Source organism: Dendropsophus ebraccatus, chromosome 1 (assembly GCF_027789765.1).
Source record: "Dendropsophus ebraccatus isolate aDenEbr1 chromosome 1, aDenEbr1.pat, whole genome shotgun sequence".
NCBI lineage: Eukaryota > Metazoa > Chordata > Amphibia > Anura > Hylidae > Dendropsophus > Dendropsophus ebraccatus.
Genome location: NC_091454.1, coordinates 220,450,618 through 220,472,695, shown reverse-complemented (window position 1 = coordinate 220,472,695; position 22,078 = coordinate 220,450,618). Strand labels below are relative to the sequence as shown.

General features: G+C 43.2%; 1 protein-coding gene across 1 annotated transcript; it reads left to right on the top strand.

Annotated features, from left to right (window-relative positions):
- Positions 1-251: 251 nt before the first annotated feature.
- Positions 252-20,590, top strand: LOC138784683 (extracellular calcium-sensing receptor-like). The gene is made up of 6 exons (XM_069960345.1): positions 252-451; positions 919-1,210; positions 2,825-3,655; positions 18,432-18,659; positions 19,447-19,570; positions 19,686-20,590. The coding sequence occupies exons 1-6, from the start codon at positions 252-254 to the stop codon at positions 20,588-20,590; spliced, it is 2,580 nt and encodes an 859-aa protein (XP_069816446.1).
- The last annotated feature ends 1,488 nt before the right edge of the window (positions 20,591-22,078 follow it).

The window sequence follows — 22,078 nt, the reverse complement described above, 5'->3', positions numbered from 1 at the left end:
TATTTAACCTTTGGCATCTGGACATCCCTGTGAGGTTTAGCAGAACTGGGATATACAGTGGACACCTGCAAGCTACACCAGAGGAGAGGACGGAGTTCCCTACCCTCAGCGCAGTAAGTGATGAATGGTAAATAGTGTGGATGTGTAGTGGAAAGCTACTAGTAGTAGAAAGACAACATATTCTTATTATTGTATTGCAGGGTTTTGACTTAATGCTGAAAACTATACTGACACTATATTTCTTACAGACGATGCGGCTTCGGGTCCTGCTCTACATCTTATACTTCTGTGACTGCATTGAATCTAGTTGTAGACTGACCGGCAGCGACATCACACCAGCCATGTCATTGGATGGGAATATAATAATCGGAGCAGTGATACCTGTTTATTCCGACAAAGTCTACAAAACCATCAGTTACAAGGAGGGGCCTGGTCCCACCATCTGTAAGACGTAAGATTTATCTCTTATCTACAGTACAGGTTCGGGTAAAAGTCGGCCACTGTTGTATTAAAGGGGTTGTACAGTGTTATGTACATAGCTTAGAAGAAAATTTATAACATAGATATTTATGGCCTATCCATAGTGTAGGTAAGCCTAGGTCATAAAGCTGTAGAGAGTTCAGAGGGAGATGTTCCTTTAGGGCACTGGTGGGTTTATAGCCTCTTCGCCAACATAAGAAAACGCCTGCATGAAAATGATGCTTGTTGTTTATAAGCCACCTCCACTTCTTGACTGAAAAGACTGAAAGTTTACAGTTCAAAATTTTTAGTCCGTGATCCACCAAAATGCATCCGTTATGCATTCATATTCGACCATGTTTTTTTGTTGATACGTAAAAGTAGAAAGTATTTGTAAGAAAGGAGGGATGGTCGAAATGATGACATTAGCTTGAATTTACTTGTCTGTGTTGTCCTCAGCTTCAAGTTAGATACCTACCAGCGGGCCCAAGCTGTGCATTTCGCTGTGGAGGAAATTAACAAAAACACCAATTTTTTGCCAAATCTCACCTTGGGATTCCAGATCTTTGACTCTTGCTTAGTCTTCCAGAGAGCCGTGTCAGGAGCTCTACACTTGCTGAGTGGACATGGACAACCTGTTCCTAACTATCGATGGAACCAGGACACAAGGTTGGCCGCAGTAATCGGAGAATCGTCATCTACAAACTCTATTGTACTAGCTCATATACTGGGGCCATACAGGTATCCACAGGTAAGTTTTGGGGCACCCATCACATTACCTGTCCTTTTGATGGCTGAATTATTTAGTGTTAAATCATTTGCCAGACTGAACCTAATAAAGCTGTCTAAATGCTTAAAGGGAACCTGTTACACCGGATGCTGGGGCAGAGCCAGCCCGACCCCTCTGGGTGAAGTCCTGGATATTTACCCCTTCCTGGATGTCTAGCTCCTGGACCCGATCCTGGCACGGAGAAGTCTTCTCTAGTGATTAGCATAACATGCAACATGCATGACCGGGTCCAGGAGTGGGATGTCCAGGAAGGGGTAAGTATCCGTGCTCCACCGGGGGGTCGGGTGGGTTCTGCTCCGGCAGTCGGGGTTACAGATCCTAAGAATACAAGTAAGAGTGGTTTCACATTACAATTTGCCCGTACTTTAAACCTCCATGTTGAAATCTTCTCAAAATGGGATTAGGATGTTGATGTGTATGTGTGCAGAGTGGTATGGCCACCATAAGGCTATGTTCCCACAATGTTAAAGAAAGGAAAAATAACGGCCTTTGATGATCATGATAATTATTTGTCCTCCTTTTTACATTGAGAACATAGCCTCCTTTTACAAGTGAATGGACCATGCAAGTATGTACAAGCATCTCTCTTTTGAAAGATTTCTGACACAAATGTTTAGTGCAATGAAGACTCAAGGCCCTATTCCACAGAACGATTATCGTCCGTATTCGGCCGATATCGGCCGCTACGGACGATAATCATCCCGTGGAATAGAGTGCAACGATCAGCCGACATCGTTCATGTCGGCTAATTGTTGCAGTAGCTTGTTTTTCAACATGTTGAAAAACAAGCGACTGATATAGCGTCGATCTGCTGCCGCCGCTCCATTGGATAGGAGCGTCGGCAGCAGACGCTGCTATATCCTATGGGCCGCCCGGACGATCAGCGATCCCCCGGGCAGCCCCCCCGCAGCTCCCCGTCGCCCCCTCCCGCACTCACCCGCTCGCTGCAGCCGCGCTGAATAGCAACGGCAGCGAGCGGGGAACGAGGAGCAAACGAGCACTGAGAGCGCTCGTTTGCTCCTCTAAACGACTGGTGTAATAGGCCTATTAGGGTCCTATTCCAGGGCCGAGGAGGGCCTGATCAACGATGTAAACAAGCGGCGACCTGCTGGTAGGGATAGGCTGCATCTGAAGGGCGGGGGGAGAGGGGCACCTGTGATCAAACTAGCACCTGCAGTTAGCACCTTACAGAATCCCATGTCATCACACCAAGATATATTCTGATTGCCTGTTTGGCATCAGGAAGGAATTTTCTCCCTGTAATGGGGCAAATAGCATCTGTCTCAAGTTTTTGCCTTACTCTGGATCAATACTTTTTTTTTCAATCTTATCATCTAATTAACTACAGTTTATATGATTAATAAAATATTGTCAACTTAATAACCAAGTCTCACCTAACTAGATATCTATAGTGCATACTATTTAGTTATACCAAAAAGTTTTTGAACAATACCCTTAGTGGTTATCTGTTTTTACATACGGTCCCACATTCAGGACAATGCATATTTTGGGGGGAAATTCAAAGTTTCCGAATCATAATGCTCATTCAGTGATATTTTTTAACTTTTCCAACAGATTAGTCATTTTGCCACAAGTTCTCTCCTCAGTAACCGTATACAGTTCCGATCATTCTTTAGAACAGTCCCCAGTGATGCCTTCCAGTCTCAAGGTCTAGCACAGCTGGTGTTGCACTTTGGATGGACCTGGATTGGTCTGGTGGCCATTGATGATGCCTATGGGCAGCAAGGTATCCAGATAGTCAAGAGGGATATACTAAAAGCTGGAGCCTGTGTGGCTTTTACAGAGAACATAATCTCCAGTCGGCAAGATAGAAACGCCCCTTATATTGCTCAGGTGGTTAAACACTCCACGGCCACAGCGGTGGTCTTCTTTTCTTCTGATATAGAACTAAGTGCAGTACTAGATGAGATGCTGAGGCAGAACATCACAGGAAAAGTATGGATTACCAGTGAGTCTTGGGCTGCCTCATCGTTATGGTCACTGAACAAATATTCAAGACTTCTTGTTGGAACAATCGGTTTTGCCCTCCCTGGAGGAAACATGCCGGGATTTGGAAATTTCCTCAACAAGATCAATCCATCCATGGTTGTGGGAACCCAGTATATAAAAATATTCTGGGAACAAGTTTTTGGCTGTAAATTTCAAGATCAGGCAGTCCCTGAAGTCCCATCAAACTCTTCGATAAAAGAATGTACCGGCCAAGAAAGTCTTAAGAGCATCCAGAACAATTTTAATGATGTCTCCAGTCTACGGATAACATACAATGTCTATCTAGCGGTTCATGCAGTAGCAAAAGCTCTGAGTGATTTAGATAACTGCAAGGAGGGTGATGGACCATTCCCCAATAGAACATGTGCTGATATTGAAAACTTTAAGCCTTGGCAGGTTAGTATAAGCTCAATGGCTTTTGTATAATGTTTGTAATTTACCTGTCATTTCTCATATCTGGCACCATACTTTTTCCAATCCCAGGAGTTATCTCACAGGTAAACTGCAGTAATTGGGGCCTAGCACAGCTGGTGTTGCACTTAGTTTGACTTGACTTGATTGACTTAGTTTGGTCTGGTGGCTCCTAACAATGGGTATGGGCACCAAGCTATGTAACTGGTCCAAAGGGATAAAGTTAAAGCTGGAGCCTACTGTATGTGGCTTTTACAGAGGCCGTAATCTCCACCTTCCAATATTAAAATGCCCACATATATTTCCAGTGGACAAGAACTCAAAAAACACAGACCTAGACCTAGGCACTATACTAAGAAAAAATGGAGTTGAAGGGCATCATCAGGCAAAATATGAATTACCAGTGAAGCCTGATTTATCTCATCTTTCTATATGATTTCTTGTTTAGTTTTGCCCATGCTAAATTCTATCTCACTATTCAGATAAAACAGGTTGTCCAGGCAAAACTAACTTGTCCCTTATGCACAAATTAGGAGACAAGTAAGAAATTGCGGGGGTCCAACCTCACATGCTGTAATTGCGGCTGTATTGATAACAATCAAGCTGGGGGCCAATACAGAGATGAGGGAGGGGGTTATGGAGGTTAGAATCCAACGATCTCTTACTTGTCCCCTATCCTGTACATATTTTACCCCAGACAACCTCTTTAAAGTGAAAATATGGCACATGGCTAGATTGGACTACACATTAGGATTTTGGAAATACATTTTATATCTCCTATAGTCCTGTGCTAAGATATAAGCAATTTGTTGATATGTAAATAGGTCTAAGGAGCCCAGCATTGCAAAGAGTCCAGACAAGTCCAGCCTATGTACTTATAGTCATGCCCTCTCTACCCTGTCTTCTCTATTCCATTTTCAGCCATTAGGTACAGAGCATATGGGCTAGTATTACCTGGGCCTTTACTGTGACGGCAGATGCCCACTGGACTTCCCCGCACTGAAAATGGCTATAGAGAAATAAAACACATACCCTGAATATGACTTTTCCATTCTAGAAATTGGATTATTTACATCCCTGTTTTCGTGGTTGGCTTTAAGCTAGGGTTATTCTAAGCATTAAACATTAAGAGTTAAACATTAAAGTGATGCACTGCCATATTGCAGTACGGAACAACAAAAGATACACACGGGGCTGGGACACTGTAAGGGAATAAAAAAGGGACACATTGGCAGGGGCACTGCAGGCTAAAGGGACTACTTAGATACACATTGCCACAGGCACTGTGGTGGTACAGGTGGGATACAATGAGTAATGAGGGGGAGCATGTTAGGGGGACATGGAGAAAAGGTTGGGCAGAAGATATAATATAACTATCCTTACTTGGGCTTTGCAGGTATGTAAGTTTACATTTCCTGTGTGGTGAGACATGCCTATTTATGAGTGTGGGCTGAGCAGGCCCCATAAATATACTTTGGTGCTTCAAACGGCCCACGTTTTCTCAGAGAATGCATGTCATGTAGGAGGGGGATTGGGTGGTCTAAACAGACCTCGTTTTTAAAAAATCATCAATCTAGGCCACCAATCACATTAGAATCCGTACTGTCCTGATAGCAAGCTAGGGTGCACTAGTTACATCTTCACAACCAACAACAGTTGGATTGCTGTGATTTTTACAAATACAGGCAGCACATCAAATTATTTTCAGGAAAAAAAAAACAGGTAAAAACTAGTCTGCTCTAGAAAAAAGTGGTTGTGGTCAGCTCACCTCTATAAATGTGTACTGGTCAAAGTCCATTTAGGAGGGTGCACGGTGTCAACGATTGCCAGTCGTAACGTTCATAAGGTGTGTAGAAAGTGGGGGTTCCCGGCACTTCAATGAAAGTTAAAAAATGTATGCTTTATACATATCAAACGTTAAAACATGCTGCAAGGTAGCACCGACGCGTTTCGTGTGCATGCACGCTTAGTCTTGGTATAATGCACACTTAGTGCAACACATGATTAAAAGCAAAGAGAAGCCTATCAGGTGAGGGCAAATAGAGCCTGTTACACAGATGTAATGGCAACCCGACATAATTGAGAATAAGGATCCAATGCAGTATAAGGACCAATGCACAAAGAAACAATGAGATTACAACTTAGCAACATCTGTTATATGTTCACTGATTCTCTTTTTAAGTTTACGTATAGTGCAGCCTACATATTTTAGCTGGCATGATCTGCATTCTATTATGTAGATTACGTGATCGCTTTCACAGCTAATGTTATCCAAGATTTTATATATATGTGTGTTATCACTGTTGGTATAAATTTTTGTTGTAAGCATGTACTTACACATATTGCACCTAGAAAGTCCACATGGGTGGCTACCTGAAACAATATTAGAAGTGTGTGCACTTAAGGGTGGCAATGCACATGGAGAAAGCTGATCTCCCAGTGTTCGACCCCTACGTGCCACACATCGTATGCCTTTGTCAATGATGCTATTGAGAATAGAATCTTGTCGTAGGATATTCTCATTTTTGTTTAGAATATCTGTGATGTTTTTGTATTTTGTAGAGTAGCGCGTAGAAAAAGTCACAGGTGCGTGTTCACATTGTTGTTGTGGTTATTTGTTTTATTCTTTTCTTTCAATAATGACATTCTGGATTTATGGGAGACCATATCCAAAGCTCTATTTATGTGGGTGCCATCGTAGCCACGAGCTGTCATACGTTGATATGCTTTCGCACTTTGTGCCCTGAATAGTAACATAGTAACATAGTAAATAAGGTTGAAAGAAGACAAGAGTCCATCAGGTTCAACCTAGGAAAATCCTACTGTGTTGATCCAGGAAGGCGAAAAACCCCTATGGGGCAGAAGACAACCGCCCCACCACAGGGAGAAACTACCCCCCCCCCCCCCCGACTGCAATGGCAACCAGAACAATCCCCGGATCAACGTATCACCAGAAATCTAATGCCCATAACTTGTAATATTATATTGTTCAAGAAAAGCATCCAGGCCTCCCTTGAACTTATTTAATGAATCGGCCATGACAACATCATGTGGCAGAGAGTTCCACAGTCTTACCACTCGTACAGTAAAGAACCCGCGTTGATGCTGATGGTGAAATCTTCTTTCCTCTAGACGTAGAGGATGCCCCCTTGTCATTGTTACAGACCTAGGAGTAAAAAGACCACTACAAAGATCTCTGTACTGTCCATTCATATATTTGTACGTTGTGATCAGATCGCCCCTAAGACGTCTTTTTTCTAGCGTAAATAACCCCAAGCTTGATAACCCGTCTTGGTACTGTAACCCACCCATTCCCGTAATGACCTTTGTTGCCCTCCTCTGCACCCGCTCCAGTTCACCTATGTCCTTCTTATATACCGGTGCCCAAAACTGTACACAGTATTCCATATGTGGTCTGACTAGTGATTTATAAAGAGGCAAAACTATGTTCTCATCTTTAGCATCTATACGTCTTTTGATGCACCCCATTATTTTATTAGCCTTGGCAGCTGCTGCCTGGCACTGATCACTAAAGTTGAGTTTACTGTCCACCAATACCCCCAGGTCCTTTTCGGAAGTAGTTTTACCCAGTGTTTTATTATTTAGCACATAACTGTACTTATTATTTCTATGGCCCAAATGCATAACCTTACATTTATCCACATTAAACTTCATTTGCCATTTCTCCGCCCAAGCCTCTAGCTTCTCTAAATCCCCCTGTAATATGATATTATCCTCCTCTGTACTGATTACTGTACCCAGTTCAGTATCATCCGCAAAAATGGAGATTCTACTCTGTATCCCCTCTACAAGATCATTAATAAAAATATTAAAAAGAAGTGGACCCAACACTGACCCCTGTGGTAGCCCACTAGTAACTAAAACCCAATCTGAATATGTTCCATCAATGACCACCCTCTGTTTTCTATCATAAAACCAGTTACTTACCCATTTGCATACGTTTTCCCCAAGTCCCAGCATCCTCATTTTGTAGACCAACCTTTCATGCGGCACAGTATCAAATGCCTTTGAAAAGTCCAGATACACAACATCCACAGCCTCCCCCAGGTCCAGTCTATAACTTACCTCTTCATAGAAGCCGATCAGATAAGTCTGACAGGATCGATCCCTCATAAATCCATGCTGATTCTGCGCCACAAGATTGTTTTCATTAAGATACTCCAGTATAGCATCTCTTACAAACCCCTCAAATACTTTACCTACTATAGATGTTAGACTTACGGGCCTGTAGTTTCCAGGATCACTCCTTGACCCCTTCTTGAATATTGGTACCACATTAGCTATGCGCCAGTCCTGTGGAACAATCCCTGTCGTAATAGAATCTTTAAATAATAGGAATAACTGTCTGTCCAACACAGTATTTAATTCTTACAAAACTCTGGAATAGATACCTTCTGGGCCCGGTGACTTATGGATTTTAATGTTTTTAAGGCGTCTCCCCACTTCTTGTTGTGTTAGGCAGGTGAGATTTATGGGAGGATTAACATTATCCCTAGTCATGTCGTCTGTTATGGGATTCTCCTCTGTGAATACAGTAGAGAAGAATGTATTTAGTAGATTGGCCTTTTCCTCTTCCCCCTCCACCATTACACCCAGATTATTTTTGAGGGGACCAACATTTTTAGTTTTAAGTCTTTTGTTATTTATATAGGTGAAGAACATTTTGGGATTTGTTTTACTTTCTGTGGCTATCCTTCTTTCTGTTGCTATTTTTGCTTCTTTTATTTGCGTTTTACACATTCTATTCTTCTGTCTATAGTTGCTCAATGCTTCCCCACTACCTTCTTGTTTTAGTAGTCTGAATGCTTGTTTCTTATCATTTATTGCACCCCTTACAGCTGTAGTTAACCACATTGGATTTCTCTTATTTCTACTACGTTTATTCCCATATGGTATGTGTCGTTCACACGATTTACCCAGGATGCTCTTAAATATGTCCCATTTCTCTTGTGTACTTTTATTTCTGAAGGCATTGTCCCAGTCTATGTTCCCAAGGTCCTCTCTTAGTTTTTGGAAATTAGCCTTCCTGAAATTTAATGTTTTTGTAGCCCCTCTACTAATAATTTTATTGAAGGATAATTGAAAACTTACTATGTTATGGTCACTATTACCTAGGTGACCCCCCACCTCTATTTTTGATATTCTGTCGGGCCTATTGGTTAAGATCAGGTCCAGAAGGGCCCCTCCTCTTGTTGGTTCCTCTACTAGTTGGGAAAGGTAATTATCTTTTACTATTTCCAAAAACACGCTTCCCTTCCTGGAGCTGCAGGTTTCTGCTTTCCAGTTGATATTTGGGTAGTTAAAGTCCCCCATAATAATGACTTCCCCCTGCTTCGCTGCCGTATCTATTTGTCTTATAAGAAGATTTTCTTTTTTTTTTTGAATCAGATCATTTTTTTTTATTAAAGTCACAAAAAAAACTTTGCATTTCTGTTTTGAAAATACAGTCAAACAGGACACAAAAACAACAAAGCGCAAGTACAGGAAGAGCAGGAAGTCTGTAAGAACTGTACATATTAGTAATGATTGGCGAGTCAACTTACAAAGTTATGTATACTGCCTCCCGGCGAACATTGTGCTTGAACAGATAAGTAACATCAAAACACTTTTACACATACTAAATCAAACATCTATTAGAACTACTTGTACATGTCCACAGTACCGCACACAAGAATAGCCCAGTTGAGCCAGTTAGAAAAATAGAGCGTCCCACTACACATATCTGAATATACCCACATAAGTGTCCTGAATATCTCAGTTTTACATAGCGTTAAAAAGCATCTGAAGTGGGTTCCTACAGATCCGCAGCAAGAGTTGCGAGGGTAACCCTGGTGTGTCAATCCATTTCCCCCATATTGCCTCAAATTTGCGCATGCATTTCCTCTTAATATACACCCCTTGCTCCAATCTTATCACTGTATTCATTCTGTTCTTAAATTCCTTTAAGGTAGGTGAGTCTGAGTGGGTCCACTTGGAGGCTATAATTTTCCTGGCTTGGAATAAAACACGCTGAATACCTAGGGCAGTGGGATCCTCTAAATGCAGTTCATCGAGAAGACCCATTACACATTGTTTAGGCGTGTGGCCCAGCGGAATGCCAAAGACTATAAGATTTTCTGATTCTTCCACTATACTTGGAGGTTTATAACTCACTCCTATAAGAATTTAATTATTCTTCGTCCCTCCCCTTATTTCTACCCAAAGAGACTCCACATTATCATCACATATATCCTCCCGCAGAATAGGCTTAAGGCATGATTTAACATATAGACAGACCCCTCCCCCTTTCTTATTTTTACGGTCATTTCTGAATAGACTATAACCCTGGATATTAACGGCCCAGTCATAGGTCTTGTCCAGCCAGGTCTCGCTTATCCCCACTATATCATATTTCTCTTCAACCATTATGAGTTCTAATTCCTCAGCCTTATTAGTGAGGCTTCGAGCATTAGTATACATACATTTAATATATTTGTCCATATTCCATTTCCTTTTATCACTAGTGACTATTCTAACCCCTCCCGCCGCTCCACCCCCAGTTCCATAATCTAGGCCCAGCTCTCCATCTACTCTGTCTTTACTTACTATATTGTAGTTGCCCTCCCCCCCGGTCCCTAGTTTAAATACTCCTCCAACCTCTTAGCCATCTTCTCCCCCAGCACGGCTGCACCCTCCCCATTGAGATGCAGCCCGTCCCTACCATAGAGCCTGTAACCAACCGAGAAGTCGGCCCAGTTCTCCATGAACCCAAACCCCTCTATCCTACACCAGCTCTTGAGCCACTTATTTACCTCCCTAATCTCCCGCTGTCTCTCAGGTGTGGCTCGTGGTACAGGTAATATTTCGGAGAATATCACCTTGGAGGTCCTAGTTTTAACCCCTTAAGGACAGAGCCTGAAATGGCCTTAATGACAGAGACAAATTTTATGAATATGACCAGTGTCACTTTATTCATTAATAACTTCGGGATGCTTTTACCTATCCGGCTGATTCTGAGATTGTTTTCTCGTGACACATTTCTGGTAAATTGGAGTCGATACTCATAACAAATCTTTATGAAAAAAACCCAAATAATGTGAAAAAATGTGAAAAAAATGCATTTTTCCAACTTTGAAACTTTTTTGCGTATACAGAAAGTGGTTATACCACATAAATTATATATTAAATAGCATTAGCAACATGTCTACTTTATGTTGGCGGCATTTATTAAACTATCTTTCATTTTTTTTAGACAATAGGAAGCTTAAAACATTAGCAGCAAATTTCCAAATTTTCAGTAAAATTTCAAAATCAGATATTTTTAGGGACCTGTTCAGGTTTATAAGGCTGGGTTCACACTATGTATATTTGAGGCTGTATTTGGTCCTCATGTCAGGTCCTCATAGCAACCAAAACCAGGAGTGGATTGAAAACACAGAAAGGATCTGTTCACACAATGTTGAAATTGAGTGGATGGCCGCCATATAACAGTAAATAACGGCCATTATTTCAATACCACAGCCGTTGTTTTAAAATAACAGCAAATATTTGCCATTAAATGATGGCCATCCACTCAATTACAACATTATGTGAACATAGCCTTTCTGTGTTTTCAATCCACTCCTGGTTTTGGTTGCTATACAGCCTCACAAATACAGCCTGAAATATACATAGTGTGAACCCAGCTTAAAGTGTATTTGAGGGGCCTGTATGTTAGAAAGCCCAACAAAGCACCCCATTTCAGAAACTGCACCCCCCAAACTCTGCAAAAGCATATCCAGAAAGTGTTTTAACCCTTTAGGGGAGTCACAGAAATAAAAGCTAAGTGTGTAAGGAATTTGAAAATTTTAATTTTCTGTGCAGAGATTTTATTGTAATCCAATATTTTTCATAATTATAAACCTATTACCAGAGAAATGCACCCCAATAATTATTGTCCCATTTCTGCAGTTTATAGAAATACCCCATATGTGACCCTATTGCGCTATTTGACGCAACCACAAGCCTCAGATATAAAGGAGCGCCTAGTGAATTTCAACGCCTCCGTTATATTTGGTCATTTCTGACTGTACCACTTCAGGTTGGCAGAGGCTCTGGGGTACCAAAACCTAAAAAACACCCCTAAAGGGACACCATTTAGAAAACTACACCCCTCAAGGAATGTAACAAGGGGTGCGGTGAGCATCTGGACCCCACAGGTGCTTCACAGATTTTCAGAACAATATGGCGTGAAAAAAGAAAAAAATATTTTTTACACTAAAACGTTGTTCTAGCCTTCAATTTTTCATTTTCTTAAAGGGATAAGAGGCAAACAAAGACAAAAAATGTGTAGCGCAGTTTTTCCCGAGTACGGAAATACCCCACATGTGGCGATAAAGTGCCAAGGGGGCGCAGGACGAGCCTCCAAAGGGAAGGAGCGCCAATTGGCTTTTGGAAGCTGAATTTCACTGAAAAGGATTTCAAGGGCCATGTCGCATTTACAGAGCCCTCGTGCTGCCAAGACACTGGAAACCCCCCACAAGTGACTCCATTCTGGAAACTACACCCCTCAAGGAATCTAACAAGGGGTTCAGTGAGCATATGGACCCCACTGGTGACGGGCACAAATGTGGAACAATGTGACGTGAAAGGGAAAAATTTCATTTTTTCACTTTCATGGCACAAATGTGCCCGTCATCAAGGGGTCCATATCCTCACTGCACCCCTTGTTAGATTCCCTGAGGGGTGTAGTTTCCATAATGGGGTCACTTGTGGGGGGTTTCCACTGTCTTGGCAGCACGAGGGCTCTGTAAATGCGACATGGCGTTCATCATCCATTCTAGCCAAATCCAACCTCCAAAATCCAAATGGCGCTCCTTCCCTTCGGAGGCTTGCCCTGCATCCACATGGCACTTTATGTCCACATGTGGGGTATTTACGGACTCGGGGGAAATTGCTCTACACATTTTGTTTTTTTTTCCCTCTTTTAACCCCTTGTGAAAATGATAAATTCAAGGCTAAACCAATATTATAGTGTAAAAAATGTAATATTTCATTTTCACGCCACATTGTTCCACATTTGTGTCCGTCACCAGTGGGGTCCATATGCTCACTACACCCCTTGTTACATTCCTTGAGGGGTGCAGTTTCCATAATGGGGTCACTTGTGGGGGGTTTCAACTGTCTTGGCAACACAGGGGCCTTTTGAATGCAACATGGCCCCTCGAAATCCATTCCATCCAAATCCAGCCTTCAAAAACCAAATGGCGCTCCTTCCCTTCGGAGGCTTACCCTGCACCCGCATGGCGCTTTATGTCCACATGTGGGGTATTTCCGTACTCAGGGGAAATTGCTCTACACATTAAATGTTTTTTTTTTATCTTTTAACCCCTTGTGAAAATGAAAAAATCATGACAAGATTAATGATTTAGAGTAAAAATTTTACAAAAATTACACTAAATGTTGGTCTAGCCTTGATTTTTTTCCATTTCCACAAGGGGTTAAAAAAGAAAATGAACACAAAACGTGTAGGGTAGTTTCCCCTGAGTACAAAAATACCACACATGTGGGCATAATGTGCCATATGGGCACAGGGCAAGTCACCAAAGGGACAGAGCGCCATTTAGAGGCTGGAATGGAGGATGGAGGCCATGTCGCAATTACAAAGCTCCTGTGCTGCCAGGACAGTAGAAACCCCCGACAAGTGACTCCATTCTGGAAACTACACCCCATAAGGAATCTAACAAGGGGTGCAGTGAGCATATGGACCCCACTGGTGACGGGCACTTACGTAGAACATGTGCCGAGAAAATAAAAAATACAATTTTTTTCATTTTCACGTCCCAAATGTGGCCGTCACCAGGGGGCCATATCCCCGCTGCCCCACTTGTTAGATTCCTTATCGGGTGTAGTTTCCAGAATGGGGTCACTTGTCGGGGGTTTCTACTGTCCTGGCCGCACAGAGGCTTTGTAATTGCATCATGGCATCCTCTAATGGGAATGGCGGCCATACCTATTTAGCTGGGGAAAAGGGACAATTCTAATTTATTTGGGGGTATTAGGGCAATTATTAGTTTATAAGGCTGAAAATGACAGGTGTCCATCAAATTCAACCTGTGTTGATCCAGAGGAAGGCAAAAGACCCTCGTGAGGCAGACGACAGTAGCCTCATCACAGGGGAAAATTCCTTCCCGACTCCATAATGGCAGAATAATCCCTGGATCAACGTGACCCCTGAAATAGGAATAAGGGACAGAATTTAGATAATGTAGAACCCCAGTGACGTGTGGTGCGCCTTGGAGCGATCCAGTATGCAGAGGCCCTGTTACCCCACACTCTGCACTTCTTCTGGGGTCTCCTGTTCTCCAGTGTGGGGGACGTCACCTGGAAAATGTTGTCCTGGTGCGATACGGGGTCCTTCATATCCAGAAGAGCTGGGTCCGCTCCATGGCTGCTAAATATTAGGGCGCTATTACTACTTCTGATATGTTCGGATCGTGCCGCAATCTACAGGGCAGCGAGGGACCAGAAGAGGGGGTGCTCGTATAAGAGTTATCCCCGTACAGGTGGTGACCTTTATCCAGCAGTGGGAAGATCAGTTCCCGGACGATCTTCCCACTAACTCCGAGGATGGGGGGGGGGGAGGGGGGATCTGGGGGCTGCATTCGGTGTCCCTTCCTACATACACTCTAAGGGCACACTGCGGAATCGCGACAGATAACCCTTCGTGCATTCCGCAGCTGGCACCCGCCGGCGGACTGATGCAGGCGCACGTCTCCGTCCGTGTCATAGACTCCATTCTATGCACGGGCGGATTCCGCTCTCCGTCCAACGTGTTCATTCTTTGGACGGACGACGGATTCCGCCCGTGCATAGAATGGAGTCTATGACACGGGTAGAGACATGCGCCCGCATCAGTCCGCCATCGGGTGCCAGCTGCGGAATGCACGAAGGGTTATCCTTCGCCATTCTGCAGTGTGCACGTACCCTAAATCTGTAAGTGTACCCTGAGGTACTCTCACAGAGTTTGGAGAATTTCACGCCATACCGTCATCTCTTATTGGGGCGGTACTGGCGGAAAAGACGTGTCTGGGGGGCATCGTACGCTACGCTACCCCCCAGACATGTCACTGGATGATGAGGATGATGAGGATGAATGGAGGAAAGAAGGATCCCCCCATTCATCCTCACTGGCTGTTTTGGTGTCGGAGGCAATAATAACGTATCCCTCTGACGCCGAAAACACCCTGGGGGCCATCTTTATACGGGGATTGGCATATGGGGTATGTAGTGGTGTAGTGTCAAACTTTATTCAATGTAGTGTGGTGTAATGTAGTGTTTTTTACGTGTTTTTTTACAGTAAGTATAAAAAAAAAACCTACGCCAACAAAGGATATGCTGATAAATGCCGCACTTATGTGCGGCACTTATTAGCAGACTGTGGCAGTAGAATATAGAAAAAAAACACCCTACGCCAAAAAGGAGGAGTTGCTGATTAGCAGCGCACTTTCGTGCGATGCTGATCAACACTCAGCGGCGATAGGGTGCGGAAAATAGAAAAAAAAAATTTGAAAAAAAAAATAAAAATTTCTACATCCTGAACATCCCTGTAGCTGCTGATAAGTGTATTACACATATCAGCCGCTAGAGGGCAGCAGTGAGACTAGTGGGGGGGGGGGGGGGGGGTGGGCACCACAATAATGGTCCGATAAAGTGGAGTGCAGCCTAATACCCTATGTAATTATCATACATGCAAAGAAAGAGGGAGAGGGAAAGCATAGGGTAAAAAAGTAAGGCGCACACTTGCAATAACAAAATATAAATAAGCTTTATTAGTACCGGCTACACAAAAAGAGATTAAAAACATTAAAAACCAAAAGACGGCATCCTCCTATGATGTGGGAGGTTGCTACCTGCTACATAGATAAGCTCAATAAGCCATGAAAGGACTACAAAAAAATATATAAATGCGTAAGCAAAAAAGATGAAAAACAATATGAAAAATAAATAATACCAACTGAGAGTATAAAAGTCCCTATGTGGCAGGAAAGATGGTAACCCCACGCGTATCGCCGCTCCGGGCGGCTTCGTCAGGAGTCAGGCTAGAGGGCAGCAGAGCGCAAAATACGGAAAAAGCCGACGCTGGAGCCGAAAATAGCCGAGAGAAGCCGAACGTGACGTCACGGAAGAAGCCGAAGACCCGAACGAAGATGAGGACGCCGCGAACCCGGAAGACGCCGATCAGGAGCCCGGGACAGGTGAGTAATGTACAAATACCTGCTCTGGACCCCTCGGCTACCTAGCTGAGGGGTCATGGGCAGGTATTTACTATATTGTGGGACTCTGATCGCCGTGCCACCGGCCCGATCGCCGTGAATGGCCGGCCGGTACCGGCCGGCCGTTCACGGCGATCGGGCCGGTGGCACGGCGATCACCATTACTTTTTACAGTAATGGCGGTCGGTGCCGTCCTCGGACAGCACCGACCGCCATTTTTTTCCGGGTCATCGGGTCGCCGATGACCCGGAAAGGTTCCGATCGCCGCTATTGGCTGATCTGAATTGATCAGCCTATAGCGGCGATCGTAAGCATGGGGGGTGTTAACCACCCCCCGTGCCGAGAAGCTATGATGGCCTGCTATGATTTATAGCAGGCCATCTTCCCCGACCGCTGTGTGTGAACACGCAGCGATCGGGGAAACATCGGGCGTAAATTTACGCCCTGATGCGCCAAGTACCAGGGCGCGAGGGCGTAAGTTTACGCCCGATGTCGTTAAGGGGTTAAGCTTCCTGCCTAAGTCCCTGAAATCGTTTTTATGGACCCGCCACCTACCTCTAACTTTATCATTGGTGCCAATGTGCACCATGACTGCTGGGTCATCGCCAGCCCCTCCCAGTAATCTGTCAGCCCGATCCGCGATGTGACGAACTCGAGTGCCAGGAAGGCAACACACTGTTCGACTATCCCGGTCTTTGTGACAGATTGCCCTGTCTGTCCCCCTAATAATTGAGTCCCCCACTACCAGTACCTGCCTGGCCTGCCCTGAACTCCTGTTTCCCACCTTACTGGAGCAGACACCCCCCTGGCTTTCAGAGGCAGAGTCCTGCTGCAGCAATGCCACCCCTGAATCAACATCCCCCTCATCCGCCAATTTGGCAAACTTGTTGGGGTGTGCCAGATCAGGACTGGCCTCCCTCACACTCTTCCCTCTACCCCTTTTTCTAACTGTGACCCAACTAGCTGCCTCTTCCTCCTGTACCTCCATGCTATCACACTCTCCCCCATCTACCCCTTTGGAGCGCTTGCTCAGTGAGCAGCAGACCCCTTTCCAGTTTGCTAATGCATCTCAATCGTTGCAGCTGCTCATTTAGATCCAGGATCTGGGCTTCCAAACCAGCAACATGCACACATCTCCCACAATGGTATGCACCCTCGATCGGTTGATCAAGGATTGCATACATCGCACAAGATGTACATTGGGCCGCATTGTCAAACATGGCGCTCATTTATATGGGGATATTATGTATAAAGAAAGAAAAAACAAACAAGCAACAAAAGCAAACAATGTGTTCAAAAGCAAATAAACAATTTGTTTTCCTCTAAAACTCCCCGAATCTAAGGTCCCAGAATATTAAAGTCCCACACTTGAGACAAAAACACACTTCAGATCTAAAACTCGCACGCTCCAAAACTCGCTCACAATACAATATAAAAGTACTTAGCTTGCAGAGTTTGTTGCTTCTGGCTCCTGTGTTGGAGAGGGAGAAGAGCAGGCACGCTTCACTCGTGTCAGTTCGCCCACTGGTACTGATCTAACAGTGTGGACTGGATGGCTATTCGATGCATGCAAGAGTGTGTTGTCCGCAGATGGTTTTCTATATAGCGATGTGTCCACCTTGCATGTGAGATTGGCTGTGAGTGTGATATCCAAGAATAATATAGACCTGGAATCAGACTGGTGAGTGAAATGTAAATTGTTAATGTCGATATATTGCAGGGACTCCCTGATGTTCTCCTCACCCCCTGCCAAACGATGAGCACGTCATCAATATAACATCCGTACCACCGTATGGCAGGAGAAAAAGGACTGGAGTGACAAATCAAAGTCTTCCAACACACGCAATATACTACTGCTGTCCTTTAGATAGCCATGTACTCTGGTGACAAGGGGCTGAAGTAACCTGTCCACCCATGCACATAATTTTTCAGCTAGGGAGCCAACTCCCGATATAATGGGGCGCAGGGGTGGAGAGGAAACCCCCTTATGCACCTTCGGACCTTCGCACCATAGAAAACAGCTGTCAAAGGAAATTCAGGTATCAGATTGGAAGCATATTTTTTATTTAGGATACCGAGAGCAATGCCCTCATCCACTAAGTACAGAGTCCCGGTTTGAAGACTGCAGTTGGATCCCCAGGTAGCTTCTTGTATGTTTCTTCATCCATAAGAAAGTCATTAGCCAATTTTATATAAGTCCCTGTCCATAAGAACTATTTTTCCGCCTTTGTCCGCCATCTTTATTGTGAGCTGGGATTTGCTACTTAACCTTCAATCTAGGCCACCAATCATCAATCAAGGCCACCAATCACAGTAGAATCAGTACTGTCCTGATTGCACACTAGGGTACACTAGTTACATCTTCACAACTAACAAAAGTTTGATTGCTGTAATTTTTACAAAAACATGCAGAACATCAAATTCAGAAAAAAAAACAGGTAAAAACTAGTCTGCTCTAGAAGTGATTGAAGAAGCTTAATGACCAATATTGTATAATTTCCTCACAGTTGTTGTACTACATGAAGAAGTTACGTCTGAACACGTCTGATGGTAGACAACTCTTTTTCGATGAGAATGGAGATCCACCTGCTGTGTATGATATAGTGAACTGGCAGCTGAGCCCTGAAGGAAAACTCCAACAAGTCAAAGTGGGCAGCTATGACACCAGTATAACCAGTGGGGACGTCTTCACTATTAATAACAGCATCGTACAATGGGGAACTGAAGACCTTGGGGTGAGTTATATTAGACTTTCTGGCTGTTTCTTCAGTCAGAAGTAGAAAAGCATATCCAATTTAGTTCATGTTCAATTTAGCTTTGTTCTAGCCATGTAAAGCCAACAATAGCTAAAAGGGTCCTTGTGATATAACTAGCGATGAGCGAATACTGTTCCATCGAATAGATATTCGATTGAATAGTAAGGTATTTGATAGTATCGAATATTATCGAATAGTACGATGAATATTCGATAAATATTCGATAAGCGTTCAAATACCCCTTCCCTTTTCCTGAGGGGTCATTGTGCACTTGGTGAACCTTCAAGTGGTCGAATAGATGTTTTTCAATGATCGAATACTTGTTCCCATAGACTTTAATGGGTTCGAATATTCAATCGAACGTTTGAATACCTAGGAGATATTCGTACAAATATCGAATATTCGAATATTTCACTATTCGCTCATCACTAGATATGACCTGAACGTACATGGTGGAAATAACACTGCGGCAATTTTGGGGGGTTTCTGATTTGCATCCTCTTGATCATGACATCTTTAATAGCTTCTCCAAGAGGTATAATGGCCAATTCCATCCATTGTATAAATTATCATTACGTATGTGTGTTTGGTGCAGGGCAGATTACGACAAAAGCCAAGTGGAAGGATCCAGATCAAGATAATATTGTTTAAAGAAAAGCAAGATTGTAGGATTACTATTACAGATTAGGAGGTTGGTGTATGATTTTACTTCTTCAATCTTGCAAAATATTTCAAAATAGTTTTCTTTAAAATGTATTGTTTCCAGGTCCCTGTTTCGGTCTGTAGCTCCAGTTGTCCACCGGGCTTCAGGAAAGCAGCCAAAGAAGGCCAACCTATATGTTGTTTCCAATGCATCCTATGTTCTTCTGGAGAGATAGCGAACCACACAGGTAGATACCAAATATATTTTCCCATAATATGGTTTACTCTCTTAGCCTATTGATAAGTTCTTCCTGGAACACACCAAATTTAAGTCCTGTGTTCTCTAAACATTTTTTTTTTAAGATTCAATACAATGTACAAAATGCCCATGGGATCTGTGGCCAAATCCAACCCAAAATCATTGTGTTCCGAAGACGCAAGAATTCCTTTCGCATGAAGATCCACTGGGTGTCACCTTATTGGTTACTGGAATCTCCTCCTCATTAGTTCCTGTTGGGATATTTGCAGTTTTTATTCACTACAGAACAACCCCCATTGTTCGGGCCAATAACTACTCCTTAAGTTGTCTTCTCCTGTTGTCATTACTGCTCTGTTTTCTCTGCTCTTTAGTCTTTATTGGTTGTCCTCAGAATGAGATATGTCTTTTAAGACAAGTGACTTTTGGTATTGTATTTGCACTTTGTGTCTCCTGCATCTTGGCCAAAACCATTATGGTAGTCATAGCTTTTAAGGCCACGAGGCCTGGTAGTCAACTGAGACATTGGACTAGACCACGAGTATCATATCTCATAGTCATCTCATGTATCCTCATTCAGATCTTTCTCTGTATTATGTGGTTGACATTCTCTCCTCCCTTCCTAGAAATCATATCACAAAGTAATTCGGGAGTACTGATTATTCAGTGTAATGAAGGGTCACCTTTGGCTTTTTGGTCTATGCTTGGCTACCTTGGTCTTCTGGCCTCCATCAGCTTCATTGTGGCTTTCTTGGCCAGGAGACTTCCAGACAGCTTCAATGAGGCCAAGTTCATCACCTTCAGCATGCTGGCCTTCCTGAGTGTCTGGGTGTCCTACATTCCCGCATCTATCAGTTCCCGCGGAAAATATATGGTGGCCATGGAGATCTTTGCTATCCAATCATCAACCTGGGGTCTGGTTATTTGCATGTTCCTTCCAAAGTGTTTTATTGTTGTATTCAGACCCGACATGAACTCAAGAGAGAAACTGATGATGAAACAGAGTAATTGACAAATAGAAACTTTCTCATTTCTAATAGTGATTTTATTGTTTTGTATCTAATATACATTTTAAGCCGTGTAATAAAATATTTGTATTTTTGAACTAAAGGCCATCGCTTATGGAGAAAAAATATATTTAAAAAAAATAAATAAAAAAATTGTTGATTTTAAAGTGATTCTGTTAGCTGAAATTTGGGTTTCAAACTGCTGACACTGTTAGATAGTTGTGAGGAGTAAGAGGACATATGAACTTTTATATATCTGTTTGTGAGTTCAGGATATAGAAAAATGCTTTTACCTTCAGGGCAAAAATGTCATAAAGGCGTTCCTAACCTGCAACCTGATCTGCCGCAGACTGTAAAGCTTTCTTGCTTCCCTTTTCATCCTTGACCCTGCCATATTGTCATTTAGGGCTTAGGCATAGCTAACAGAAAACCCAAGAAAGGGATTGGGACAGAAAGGGGCACAAGGAAAGATTATATTTCTCAGCCTTTTAGGGACTTAATGTTTCTTTGTTAAGAATAAAAACATTTTTCTACGTTATGGAAGCAGACAAGGTACCATGTATCTTTGACATCTAACAAACTCAGCAGCTTGAGCATGTCCTTGCACCTGGAGGAGTTCCCACCCCCATAGATACCACTGTACTCAGACTAAGATTTCTCTCATACAGTGACCATATAGTGGTATATACAGTATTTGCATTACATAGAAAAGTAATCACAATCACATACAGTGACTCATGGAGTGTTTTCTCTGATTGGAGTCAGTGATCACCTGCTGAAACAGTGAGACATGTGACAGGAGAAGGGTTATTAGAGAGAGTGAGGATGTGACAGGAGAGTAACAAGTAGAGTGGTCAGTAGGGACAGTGACAGAGGGAGGGTCAATAGGGACAGTGAGGCAGTGACAGAAGGTAGGGAAGTATGGATGGAGGATGGTGAAGCATGTGCAGGAGGGTCAGTAGAGACAGTGAGAGGTTAGAGGACAATAGAGAAAAGGGACATTGAGGCATATGACAGGAGGGTTACTAAGAACAGTAAGCCTGTGAGAGGAGGAAGGGCAGTAAGGATAAGGAACAGTGAGGCATATGATAGGAGGGTCAGTAGGAACAGTAAGGTATGTGACAGATTGGTCATTAAGGACAGTGAGGCCAAGATCAGCCTCACTTGATACAGTAAAGGCTTTTGAATTCTCTGCATTACTTTTAACCGCAGCACATATATCACATGTAATGCCCCAGTCATTATCAATCATGACACCTAGGGGCACACAACTTGTTCACACAACTTAACTAAGGACAAAACAAAAACAGGGCAACAAATGTCACTATATCCCTATTCTGTCTGAGGGGTGTCAAGGAATTTAGGCAGCAATACATGGACGCATGATGCAACATTATGGATGTCAGAAGCAGCAGCTACAGCAGTCTTATTGACTCCACGGGGCTTGCGCATAACAGTTGCAGCTGGCTACAGCTTCAAGGTTAGATAGTTTT

What these genes read in the sequence shown, in the direction of transcription:
- LOC138784683 (XM_069960345.1), top strand. Translation starts at nt 252, where the DNA reads ATGCGGCTTCGGGTCCTGCTCTACATCTTATACTTCTGTGACTGCATT. An exon ending in GGTCCCACCATCTGTAAGAC is followed by an intron (nt 452 to 918) that starts GTAAGATTTATC and finishes TGTTGTCCTCAG; the next exon opens with CTTCAAGTTAGATACCTACC. An exon ending in GGCCATACAGGTATCCACAG is followed by an intron (nt 1,211 to 2,824) that starts GTAAGTTTTGGG and finishes CTTTTCCAACAG; the next exon opens with ATTAGTCATTTTGCCACAAG.